At 40.8% G+C, this 12,859-nt stretch overlaps 1 protein-coding gene across 3 annotated transcripts in view; it reads right to left on the bottom strand.

Moving 5' to 3' along the window:
- Positions 1-1,065: 1,065 nt before the first annotated feature.
- smg7 (SMG7 nonsense mediated mRNA decay factor) overlaps positions 1,066-12,859 on the bottom strand; it is a 139,327-nt gene continuing 127,533 nt past the window's right edge. For all 3 annotated transcript variants that reach the window (XM_060830316.1, XM_060830314.1, XM_060830315.1), the window contains 3 exons: positions 12,429-12,602; positions 11,259-11,413; positions 1,066-3,379 (listed from right to left, as the gene is read on the bottom strand). In XM_060830316.1, coding sequence (XP_060686299.1) covers positions 3,266-3,379; positions 11,259-11,413; positions 12,429-12,602 — 443 coding nt within the window. In that variant the 3' untranslated portion in view covers positions 1,066-3,265. The remainder of the gene's footprint in view (positions 3,380-11,258; positions 11,414-12,428; positions 12,603-12,859) is intronic.

Genomic DNA, 12,859 nt, shown 5'->3' with positions numbered 1-12,859 from the left:
TCTGACTCTCACTGCCTTCTCTCTGTGGTAAGAGTCACTGCCCTTGTGCTGCTCGCTGCTCCTCCAGTCACATACCAGCTCACTCCCAAATTTGCTGCTAGTAGGCTTACAAAATGCCTCTGACTGGAGGCACAACTCCTGGCAAAATCTTCCTCTTATACTTGCCTGTATTTAAAACTCCAGCTTCAAACAAAACAAAAAGACATTTGTACATTATTTAAATCCTCTTATGGCACAGCAGCTGTGTGGAGTAAATTGGAATGTCTAAGATGCTGTTGCAAACTTATAAAAGCTGGATACACAAGCAGCCTCACTTAAGAAGTCATATTTCATTTCACTGTAAAACACACTGTTTCAACATATTTGATTATAAAAACATTTTTGGAACGCTACTTTCTTTGACTAAGCTCCTTTTGCATGAAAGAAAAAATTGCTATTCATAACATGAGAACAGTTCAAAGGTGCTTTACAGTTAAATACTCTTGAAGCGTAGTCACCATTGTAATGTAGGAAAAATGGCAGCCAAGTTGCAGACAGCAAGGTACTTGAGACAGCAATGTGATAAGGACCAGAATTTTTGTCAAATGTTAAGGATGAACACTGGATACTGGAATGTTACCCAACTCCTGTTTATACCAGTACTGTAGGAATAATTGCAGCCATCTGAGAGAGCAGGCTGAACCTGTCTTAACAGCTCATGTGAAAGAGTTTCCAGCAGTCCAGCACTCCCTCAGTACTGTACTAGGGTTCAGCTTAGATATTAATATTAAATTCATAGAGTGGGATTTGAAACCATACCCTTTTGGATTAAGGGATAGCATTACCAACTGATGTTTCAGGGGCAGAGTGTGTTTTGGTACTTCAACCATGTGACTATAAAAGCTATTGCTACATTATAATATTCCCAATATTAAGTAATCAAGCCCAATCTTCAAGCATTTCTACGCAGGACCGAATGCCATTCCAGCCAGGAATTCAGCTTGGTTGAGTTCTCCAACTTTCATTCCGCAGGACTTAGAATAAAGAAAATTATGAAAATTTAAGTAGCACACGACACAACGTATCTTGCATGTTTAACAGTATTTAATGTAAGTTTAGCACCACACCAATGTTTGTAGACTTTTCCTTCAAGTATCATCCTTAAAGGAACTTACTGTGCACAAAAGAACAAGTGATTAAACATAAACAATTTTGTTTAGAACATGGTTTCATTTATTGAAGGCAAAGCTGATTCCAGCAATTGCTGCACAAGTTCTTACACAAAAAAGACATGAACACAAAAGCTTAGAACAGAAACCATTTTTTCAAGGGCCCTATAATCTTTCTTGCAGTGCTCCTGTTCCCCAGAAATATAATTATTCCAAACAGCATACATGCATGCAGGTTGTCAACTCATGCCCTGGTACTTCTGCTAACCTTCTGGGACTTGTCAGCTCAGTGAACAGACTTGGGTGCAGCGAGGTGATTAAGTACCAGAGTAGTTTTAGAGTTAGGTGACCAGAGCAGAACAGTGGAATGTTTCAGTGGGTTGGCTGTGGAGCTGCGCTTCTAACTGTGGTGCAGAGCACTGATTTTAAACAAAGACTCTGGAGCGGGGGCTTCTCTTTGTTGTTTTCAATCTCTCAGTCTTTATTACTGTGAAGAGGTTGTTATACACCATTTCCCTCAAAACCAAAAAATGAATTCCTTTTCTCCACTTCGTCCTAGTGTTGCACTGCTTACCAACCTGGCCTGAATGTTCTAGCATCACCCAAGCTTCATACTTTACCCCACAAGCATTGTTTGAGATATTGGTTTTGAACAGTTCTCAGCAACTCAGACATGTAACTCTTCCATCCCAAATAAACAAATGCATTCCTACATCAGCTATTGCCATCAGAAATTCAACTGCAGCCTCAACTGAAAGTGTATTCACTACTGTGATTTAAAGAATGGCTTTAACAGGCATGTTCCATGTGACTCTGCAAACGATACATTCAGATCTTTTCACAAAGCTCAAAAAGGACAGAAATGTTTCGTTACATTCAAGAGCCTGAAACTTTTACTGGTATGATGACCACAGTGTATGACCCATGCTTTTCGTTTTCAGTTTTAAATTGTAAATGGGAGTAGCAGGTGGCCACAAGCAGCAACAAACAGCCACAAGTACAAGTGGCCCACTTACTCAGTCACACACACCTGCTTTGTGCCCCGTTTTGCTGAACCAGCAGCATTGCTGGACCCTTTTTCCACTTTGAAAGACACTGCCAAATTGGGAATAAAAATTACCATCAGACAGAAGCCGACAAAAGCTGTTCTTATCTAGTAATTAAAAGAAGCCTGAACTAGAACTAAATAGATAAATTAACCCTTTCAAGGTTGGTATGCTATAGTAAAATTTATAGCTACTGTTATAATCAAAAACCACTAATTTAAAATTCTTAGCAATTACTGCTTCTTTTGTTTTAAGCAGAGCTCTCTGCTGCACGTCTTATCACCATTTTAGCTAGGATTGCTACAGAACAGTATCACAAGTATTTAATATTGTAATTACTACTGCAGCTATTGACATTAACCACTAGTTTTTCCTTTTAAAAAAATCTATTAGCTAAAGGTGCAGTGATGTGAAGCTGTTTTCAAACACACAAAACCCTTGCCTGTCTGAAAAGTTGCCTTCATATAAATTCACTAACATGAATGCCTCCACACATCCTTATGTAATAGGTTTGAGGAAAGCTAACAAATGGGCCAGTGTCACTACATTTAGAGATTACAAGCACACCTGTTCCTTAACAGAGCAGAAAATGATCACTCTCAAAAACCAAGATGATAAGAGGATTTAAAAAACGTAACCACGTCCTCACCAGCAGAGCATTCATTAGCTGATTCTCCTCTTTTTTTTTTACAATGCAACACCACTTCAGCCCACTTGACTTTTCATTCCCCATCTCATCTCTCTTTATTACCCAACCGTTTTAGAGATGTATAAAATGGAGAAGAACGCAGGAGATCTTTGACCAGAATCAAGTGTTTAGGAGATAACTGAGTGAGGCAGGTGATGGACCTTCCTCTGGAAGTGACAGGAAGCATGTAATGTTCTTTTTTATTTTTTCCTCAGCAGCAGCTTTGTGCACACGCAGCACTGGTGGAGTGCTTACGCCCTCTCAACAGCAAGAAAACACAGAGAAGAGAGGGCTGCCACCTGCAGGGGACCGTGGGTTGTAATGCAAACCCAACATGCCTTGAGTTGTGTAACCTGGATTCACCGGTCATGCCATTGTGCCTCTCAGTGTGGTGGGTTCAGTGTGCCGAGTCCTCGCTGTTGCTTCTGTTTCTGCTGCATTAGCAGCTGCTCCAGTGCAGAGGGTCCAGGATGCATCATTGAACTTGACCAGATTGACTGAAAGGGGAGAGGGGAAATGAACAAACCTGTTATTATGGAAATTTGACAGCCCATAAAAAAATATTTTTGAGTAAAGGAATGAGTATAGACAGAGAGTACACATCCCAATTAATAGAACAACTGTCATAGCATCATAAAGTCATAAAGCACAGAAACAGACCCTTTTGGTCCAACTCATCTGCACCGGCCACACATTCCAATCTGACCTAATCTGACTTGCCAGCATGTGACCCATAGCCCTATCACCCCTTCCTATTCATATACCCATACAGGTGCATTTTAAGTGCTGTATTTGTACCAGCCTCCACCACATCCTCTGGCAGCTCATTCCATGTACACACCACCCTTTGTGTGAAAAAGTCACCCCTCAGGTCCATTTTAAAATCTTTCCTTTTTAAGATGCCTTCCCAAGTCCAATTTCAGACTAGGTAAATACAGTGTTTGACTAACAATCTCACGTCTAATTTAGCCCAAAATAATAGTTTACTGGAATTGTAGTCTTAGTATTTAATTACTATTAAAAAAATCCCACAAGAGTAATTTTATTCCAGAAGGAACAAATAAATTTGTATTGTTATGGCATCTTTTACATCTGAGGGGCATATTTCACAGCAGAAAAGGGTGCCGATTGTTTAGAAAGTCAACTCTGGGTTCAAATGTGATTGTGGCAGCTGATTCAATTGTGATTTTCAAAAGGAAGCTGCATAATTATGGAGGAGGAAAAATTTTCAGAGTGGTAAGGAAAAAGGTATGCACTAAGACGAGTTGGGTTGTACTACCAGAGTGATGCTCGGCTGAATGGCTTATGTGCTATAACTATTGATTTTTTTTTAAAAGATCTCTAATGTAGGGGAAAAAAAGAAGCCAATTTGCACATACCAAGATGCCACAAACAATGAAAACAATTGATTAGATGAGCTGCTCTGGTTCTGGTGACTGAGAAGTGTTATCCACCTAATTATATTTACTTCTGCATTCATCCTTGAAAAAACTTATCTAAGTTTCTTGAAAGCAGCACCTTATGTTTGGCCTTCTACTCCAAAAGATCTATATATAATGATCAAAATACACAAGCAGGGATGGTGGGGGAACTTGCACCTAAAAATGGCTAAATACACTGAGAAAAATTAATTTTGGGGCAATCAGAAAAAAATAGTTGCCCTCATAAGTGAAACTGAGATTTTGAAAGCAGTTGCTCCTTTTCAACATTTGTGGCTGTTAAGACTTCTCAAGGAGTTTAATCAGCAGCAAGTTCAGGAGGGAAGCAGCCTATGAGGAGAGTAGCAGTGAGATAATGAGTGGTGTTTTTGAACAAAGTTGGTGAAACTGGAGAAAGAAGAGTCAGCTGGCAGTAGAAGGTTGGGCAAAGTCTGCCAGGTAAAGCAAGAAGTGAATGGCTACAAAGTGACATGGGGGAAAGGCAAGGGGAAAGAGGGCAGAAGCAGGTGACTGCAAAGGGGGGAGGGAGGGAGATGGAGGGCAGAAGATTGTCATGGGTTACCTGTCATGAAAGAATATTTGGCTAACTGGCAGCCAGTGAAACTTGAAGTCATAAGTCATGAATTCCTTGCAATTTAATGTACTCTTTATGAAGTGTGCCAGATATTGAAAAAACCTTTGGTGCTAATTTATGTCTGTTGTCTTGTTCCAATTTAAAACTGGTGGTGTCCAGGAAATACAAGCTTTCCTTGTACTTTTATATTTAAGATTATTAGAGGGTTGATTATTGAAGTTATGAAGAATAATTCTAATTTGGCTGAGTGTCCAAATACCACACCACAATAACTACATGACTATGTCTCACCTAATGAAGGAGCTCACGAAAATTAAAAGTAGCTCCTGAAACTAAAAAAACAGCCCCAGAAAATCAAAACGTAGACCTCAGGAAATCTCAAGAACCATAAAGTCATAGACAGAACATGTTCAGCATGGTAACAGACCCTTTGATCAAACTTGTCCATGCCGACCAGATATCCTAAATTAATCCAGTCCCATTTGCCAGCATTTGGCCTATATCCCTCTAAACCTTTCCTATCCATGTACCCATCCAGATGGGTTTTAAATGTTGTTACTGCATCAACCTCCACCACATCTCTTGCCATCTCATTTCGTACACACATGACCCTCTGCGTGAAAAAGTTGCCTTTAGGTATCTTAAATCTGTTCTCTCTGACCTTAAACCTATGCTCTCTAGTTCTAGATCCCCCTACCTTGGGATAAAGACCATGGCTACTTACCCTATCCATGCCCCTAATGACTTCTGTTAGGTCACCCCTCAGCCTCCGACACTTTAGGGAAAATAGTTCCAGCCTATTCGACCTTTCCCTTTTGCTCTAACTCTCCAACCCCAGCTTGTTTTCTTTTCTGCACGCTTTCAACATCTTTCCGAGAGCAGGGAGATGAGAACTGAACACAGTATTCTAGAAGTGATCTAACCAATGTCCTGTATAGCTACAACATGACATGCCAACTTCTATATTCAATGCACCGATTAATAAATGCAAGTGTATCAAATGCCTTTTTCACTACCCTGTCTGTGACTCCTGAAGTATGAACCTGCACCTCCTAAAGGTTCCTTAAAGGTGGAGCCGTCAAAAAAACTATTTTGACCCATGATCTATAGCTGGCAATTTGACCAGCTACTCCACCCGCTCTGCTTTGATGCCTTGATCCCAAATCCATATTCTTTCCTATTCCTGCATTCTCCCAATATGGTCCACCACTGTTCCCTCAAGTCTCAAGACACAAATGTAGTTGGCATAATGGATTTTGCAATTCATTATCAGATCGAGATGAATATGAAGGTACCAGCAGACCAATTCTCCTCTCTTAAATCTACCTGATATTTCAGAACTGTCTGTAAAAAGAACCTCGGGCCTCTCCATTATCAGCAGTCTTCTTAAACCACAGTTCTCTGCACTCACAGCTCAAATACCTAATATGTGGAGATTGTGAACTTCTGAGACCATCGGTTCAGCTGTTTCTGCTGCTCAAATACCTTAGCATTTTTAACCAATCCGAACTACTCATTCATCCTCTTGCGATACCTTTAATTTTCAACTCTACTTCTGGAGCTTCCTGCCTCATTCCTTATACTTGACCTAATACCCATGACCTTTGACCTTGTAAGCTATGTCCTCGCCTCAAATTTCACCATTTCCAAAACAATTAAACTAATATTTTCAACTCAAATTTGTATCATCTTTCCTGAAGATTCTTATACATCTCTCCAGATGCCTTTTAAATGTTATAGCTGTACCCGGTTCCATCACTTCCTCTGGCAGCTCATTCCATATATACACCACTCTCAGTGTGAAAAAGATACCCTCAGGTTCTTTTTAAATTTTGGACTCTGCCACTTGGCTAGTTTCCCTATCCATGCTCCTCAGGTTATAAACCTCTAAGGTCACCCATCAGTCCTTCTCCCATGACTGATCATGAAACATTTACCTTATCTGTTCTGCAACCTTTGACACAGGTTACTATAACACCATTTCTAATATGCCCAATTGGTTTATTCAGCTGTCTAATTTACTGTCTAATCATAGCCAGATTATCTCTAGTAACAGCTTCTTCTCCAATCTTTATACAAGTCTCTAGGACATTTTTGTGCCATCTTCTGTACGTTAACCATAATGCTGCCCATTTGGCAGCATCATCCACTGATACAAGTAGTTCTTCTGTAACACGATGGTTGCAGCCTTGTGCAAATCCACTTTACAGAAAAATCGCACTTTAGAAACAGTGCTTAAAGTGTTGGCAATGTAAGTGCATAATAGCCAATGCACCTTTTAAAAGTTCGAGCTTTAGAAACAGTGTCCCTAATTCGTCAATCACAACAACAAATTCACATTAACAAAATGTGTGTTACAGGAGAACGATCTGTATGGATTAGCTACCAAACATATGCTGATGACATTCAGCTCTATTTCTTCATTGTGGTCAGTCAAAACCTTGGCTGACATCCATTCTCGGATGAGCTACAATTTCCTTTAGTTAAATATCAAGAATGAAGCCACCACAGACTATACCTTTGCCACCAATTCCATTTCCCACCCTGTCTTAGGATGAGTCAACATCAATTACAATCTTGGCATCCTATTCAATCAAGTTTAGTTTTGAATCCACATACTCTCCTTTAAACCAAACAGCTACTTTCACCACTTTGAAATCATCTACTTCTGTCTCAGCCATTCCCTGCTGAGACCCTCATTAATGTCTTTGCCACTTCCAGACTTTATATGTGTTGGGCACTACTGTGAAACTATCCCATGTGATAGTGAGCCTGCAGCCTGTATTACAGTCTGTTTTATTATCTACGATACCATTGTCAGTCCATTGCGTTTCAATGCCTGTTTGTGTGGGGAATTCACGGATGTCAGATTGGGCTGATATAGCTAGCCTCAACATTTCAGTCACAGCAACCTATATCGCCACTTGTGTCCCTGCTGACTTCATCTGCGGGAAGTGCACCCAACTCCAGCTCCTCGAAAACTGCACTAGGGAACTGGAGCTAGATGGACTTCAGATCATTCAGGAGACAGAGGGGGTTATTGAGAGGAGTTACAGGGAGGTTGTCACACCTCAGGTACAAGACAAAGGCAGATGTGTCACAGTCATGGGACAGAAAAGGAACCGGCAGACAGTGCAGAGATCACCTGTGGCCGTTCCCCTCAATAACAAGTATACCGTTTTGGATACTGTTGCAGTGAACAACTTATCAGGGTTAAGCCCTGGGGTACAGGTCTCTGGCACAGTCTTTCCCTGTTGCTCATAAGGGAAAGGGGGAAAGAGGAGCAGAGCATTACTCACTGGGTACTCCATAGTTAAGGGGACAGACAGAAGGTTCTGTGGGAACAAAGAGACTCACGCTTGGTATACTTTCTCCCAGGTGCCAGGGTTCGTAATGTCTCACATCGGGTTTTTGGGATCCTGGAGGGAGAGGGGGAGCAGCCTCAAGTCGTGGTCCACATAGGCATTAACGACATAGGTAAGAAAAGGGGTGTGGATTTCAGTCAGAAATTCAGGTAGCTGGGGAGGAGGGTTTTAGATTGGGGCTTATTCTGGGATAGGTGAGACCTCTACAAACAGGATGGTCTACACCTGAACCACAGCAGTACCAAATCCTGGCAGGGATATTTCCTAATGCTCTTTGCAGGGGGATGAGAACCTAAATGGTAGTTCCAGGGTCCAGGAGGTTGACATTAGTGAGGTTAGAAATAAGGTTGCAAAAAGGCACCAGCAAGTAGGAAGGTAGTTCAATGCCAGGAGTATCTGGCATAAGGTGGGTGAACTCGTAGCATGGGCTGGTACCTGGCATTTCAAAGTTACGGCCATTCAGAGACATGGGTAAAGTACACTCAGGAATGGCTGTTGCAGGTTCGGGATTTAGATGTTTCAGTAAGAACAGAGAAGATAGTAAAAGAGGGGGAGGTGTGGCATTATTAGCCAAGGACAGTATTATGGTGGTAGAAAGGGTGCTTGAGGACCCGTTTACTGAGATAGCATGAGCTGTGGCTAGAAACAGGAAAGGAAAGGTAACCCTATTGGGAGTTTTTTTTATAGGCCCCTGAATAGTTGCAGAGATATAGAGGAAAGGATAAGAGCGAGAGTAACAGGATAGTTGTTATGGGGGCCTTTAACTTTCCAAATATTGACTGGGAATACAAGAGTTTGAGTACTTTAGATAGGTTAGTTTTTGTTCAATATGTGCAGAAGGGTTTCCTGACACAGTATGTAGACAGGTCAACAAGAGGGAAGCCACACTGGATTTGGTACTGGATAATGAACCTATAATAGTGGTGTTGTCCCAATCGAACTTATGTTGTTTGTCACGAAACGACACGACCAGCTATCCTTAGTAGCCATACACTCAGATGACAAACAACATGAATTCGATTGGGACAACACCACTATTATAGAGCAAGCCAAACAGAACAGCCAAGGAATTCCTAGAGGCATGGCACTCATCCACAAATTCTATCAACAGACACATCGACCTAGACCCTATATACCGGCCACTGCAACGGATAGCAACGGACAACCGGAGGCAGCAGATTCAAACCACTATGAATGCCGGAGGAATCAGCACAGAAGCGCTTCACAGGAGGCTCCCAAGCACCGAGGATGTCACCTAGAAAGGGGACGAAACGTTTGCAACAAAAACTCCCAGCTCGGCGAACAGAACCACAATACTGAGATACAGGCTACTAGACTAGATAGGATTGAGGTTCACAAGGAGAAGATGTTAACAATTCTGGCAAGTGTGAAAATAGGTAAGTCCCCTGGGTCAGATGGGATTTATCCTAGGATTCTCTGGGAAGCCAGGGAGGAGAGTGCAGAGCTTTTGGCTTTGATCTTTATGTCATCAAAGTCCACAGGAATAGTGCCAGAAGACTGGAGGATAGCAAATGTTGTGCCTTTGTTCAAGGGGAGTAGAGACAACCCTGGTAATTATAGACCAGTAAGCCTTACTTCGGTTGTGGGTAAAGTGTTGGAAAAGGTTATAAGAGATAGGATTTATAATCATCTAGAAAGGAATACGTTGATTAGGAATAGTCGACACAGTTTTGTGAAGGGTAGGTTGTGCCTCAGAAATCTTGTGGAGTTCTTTGAGAAGGCGATCAAATAGGTGGATGAAGGTAAAGCAGTTGATGTGCTATATATGGATTTCAGTAAGGTGTTTGATAAAATTACCCACAATAGGCTATTGCACAAAATATGGAGGGTGATTTAGTGTTTAGGATCAGAAATCGGTTAGCTGAAAGACGACAGAGGGAGGTGCTTCACCCTGGAGTTCAGTTACTAATGATGTACTGCAAGGATCTGTTTTGGAGCTACTGTTGTTTGTTGTTTTTATAAATGACCTGGATGAGGGCGTAGCAGGATGGGTTAGTAAAAATTGCGAATGATACCAAGGTCAGTGGAGGTGTGGATAGTGCTGGAGGATGTTGCAGGTTAGACAGACATAGATAAGCTGCAGAGATGGGCTGAGGGGTGGCAAATGGAGTTTAATGCAAAATAGTGTGAGGTGATTCACTTTGGAAGGAGCAACAGGAATAGGAGTGTACTGGGCTAATGGTAAGATTCTTGGTCGTGTAGATGAGCAAATAGATCTCGGTGCCCATGTACACAGATCCCTGCAAGTTGCCACCCAGTTTGATAGAGTTATTAAGAAGACATACAGTGTGTTAGCTTTTATTGGTACAGGGATTGGGTTTCAGAGCCATGAGGTTATGTTGCAACTCTACAAAACTCTGGTGTGGCCACATTTAGAGTATTGCGTACAGTTCTGGTCACCACAATATTGGAAGGGTATGGAAACTTTGGAAAGGGTTCATAGAGATCTACTAGGATGTTGCCTGTTATGGAGGGAAGGTCTTATGGGGAAAGATTGAGGGACTTGAGGCTTTTCGTTGGAGAGAAGGTTGAGAGGTGATTTATTTGAGACGTATAAGATAATCACAGGGTTAGATAGGGTGGACAGTGACAGCCTTTTTCCTCAGATGGTGATGGCTAGCACGAGGGAATGTAGCTTTAAATTGAGGGGTGAAAGATATAGGACAGATATCAGAGGTAGTTTCTTTACTCAGTAGTATGGACGTGGAATGCCCTACCTGCAACAGTAGTAGACTCGCCAACTTTGAGGGCATTTAAATGGTCAGTGGATAAACATATGGATGAAAATGGAATAGCATAGGTTAGATGAGCTTCGGATTGGTTCCACAGGTTGACACAAAAAAATCGAGGGCCGAAGGGCCTTTATGGCGCTGCAATGCTCTATGTTCTAAACCCCAGTGTCAGTCATCATCCTCAGATCAGGAAAGCAAAATAGGAATCAGGTAGGACTATGGAAGGAATGCGTCAAGTATCATACCTTGAAACTGTCCATGAGCAATGTGGACGAGTCATCCAGTGTGGTGTCTGGGGCAGCCCACGTATTGCTAGGTGTACCACCCTGATGCCAGGTATTGTCTGAAGAGGAAGATGCAGCAGGTAGATAGTCCAGGCCAAATCCACTCATTACTGTGACTTTTTTTTAAAAAGAAACAGAAAAAGGGCAAGATTAAATATACTGTATGTTAAAGATTATTTTAACATACATTCTAAAAGGTTGAAAATACTAGCGATGGGTTGACTTGATAGTCAATATTATATTTAGCTTACATTGCTACTAAAATGAAGGTGAAATATTAAGATCACAAAAAACGCTGCAGTTTAGATTTCACTCCCTTTGATCTATTGCGTAGTTAAAATATTCATTATATTAAGTGATATATCTGTAATAATAAAGTGCTGTATAAAAATAAATTATCACATTAAGATGACTGAAAGTGCTTCATGCAAAGAACGGATTTTGGAAGCACATGACCACTGATGTTTAAGTTAGCATAACAGCCATTCTGCACCAATTACATTCCACAAACAATTGTGAGATGAATGATTAAATAATTTGGGCCTTTTTGGTGTTTGCAGCAATGGTATTCAGCACACAAGAAGTCTCTGTTCTTTGAATAGCACTATATGACATTTAACATTCAGATCAGTAGGCAGATAGTGATTCAGGACATTAAGGGATATAATTTAATTTGTTTATTATCGCTGCAGTCAAGACAAAATGATAACTTGTGCCTTTAAAGACAGTTTCTTGACGGCTTGTTAAAGTTTTAAATTCTTTTATTTTCCTGACCATCCATTGATCTAAAATTATTGTTTAATCTCAGGCCACCTTTTCTTACGAAAATATTGCGCCTGTCAGGAAACCCAAATTAACATTCACCTTACCTGAATTATTTCACCATTTTCAACATCCACTCATTATCAGGCTCAATAACTTATATGGTTCAGTCTGTGGACTGTATAGTGAACCATTTAAAAAGAAACATGCACAGGTTACAGGCAACAGAAATTATTTATTAACTTTAGACTTTTACAAACTGAACTGAACTCAGTTCCAAAAACCTTAAGTGGCCTTTTCTAAACATAGCTAAGCCATTCATTAAAGAGGCAAGACGACAGCAATATTTGAGGATGTTATGTACTTTACCTGGCTTATCAATACGTTTCATGTTCCAGCGATCAGGCAGCCTCCTCTCACTGTTATCAGGTGTTCCAATAGGTCCAAAGCCAGAGAATGAGTTCTGGTTGTGAGTTGGAGGAGAACTTGGTAGACTGCTGGGATTAGAGGAGTGTGGAGACTGGCTTGCTGGTGTTGAATGATCTATTATTTGAAGAAACATGTGTAGAAAGAACACAAAAATAGCAAGTGAAAATTCTTGCACCCAAACCTGTAATAATTCCACTAAGGATGAAAGAAAAGGGTTATCATTTTATTAGCATGGACCTATGGATTGAATTTAAACCTAGATTTTAGGAATTGAAACTTAGTTAATTACTAAGATGTTTATTGGTGTTTTGAGTTTTTAAAAATGTGATCTTATTATTTCTCCATGAACAAAATGGAAATCAGTGTCCTTA

Source organism: Hemiscyllium ocellatum, chromosome 9 (genome assembly GCF_020745735.1).
Source record: "Hemiscyllium ocellatum isolate sHemOce1 chromosome 9, sHemOce1.pat.X.cur, whole genome shotgun sequence".
Lineage (NCBI taxonomy): Eukaryota > Metazoa > Chordata > Chondrichthyes > Orectolobiformes > Hemiscylliidae > Hemiscyllium > Hemiscyllium ocellatum.
This window is presented reverse-complemented; position numbering and strand designations above follow the sequence as displayed.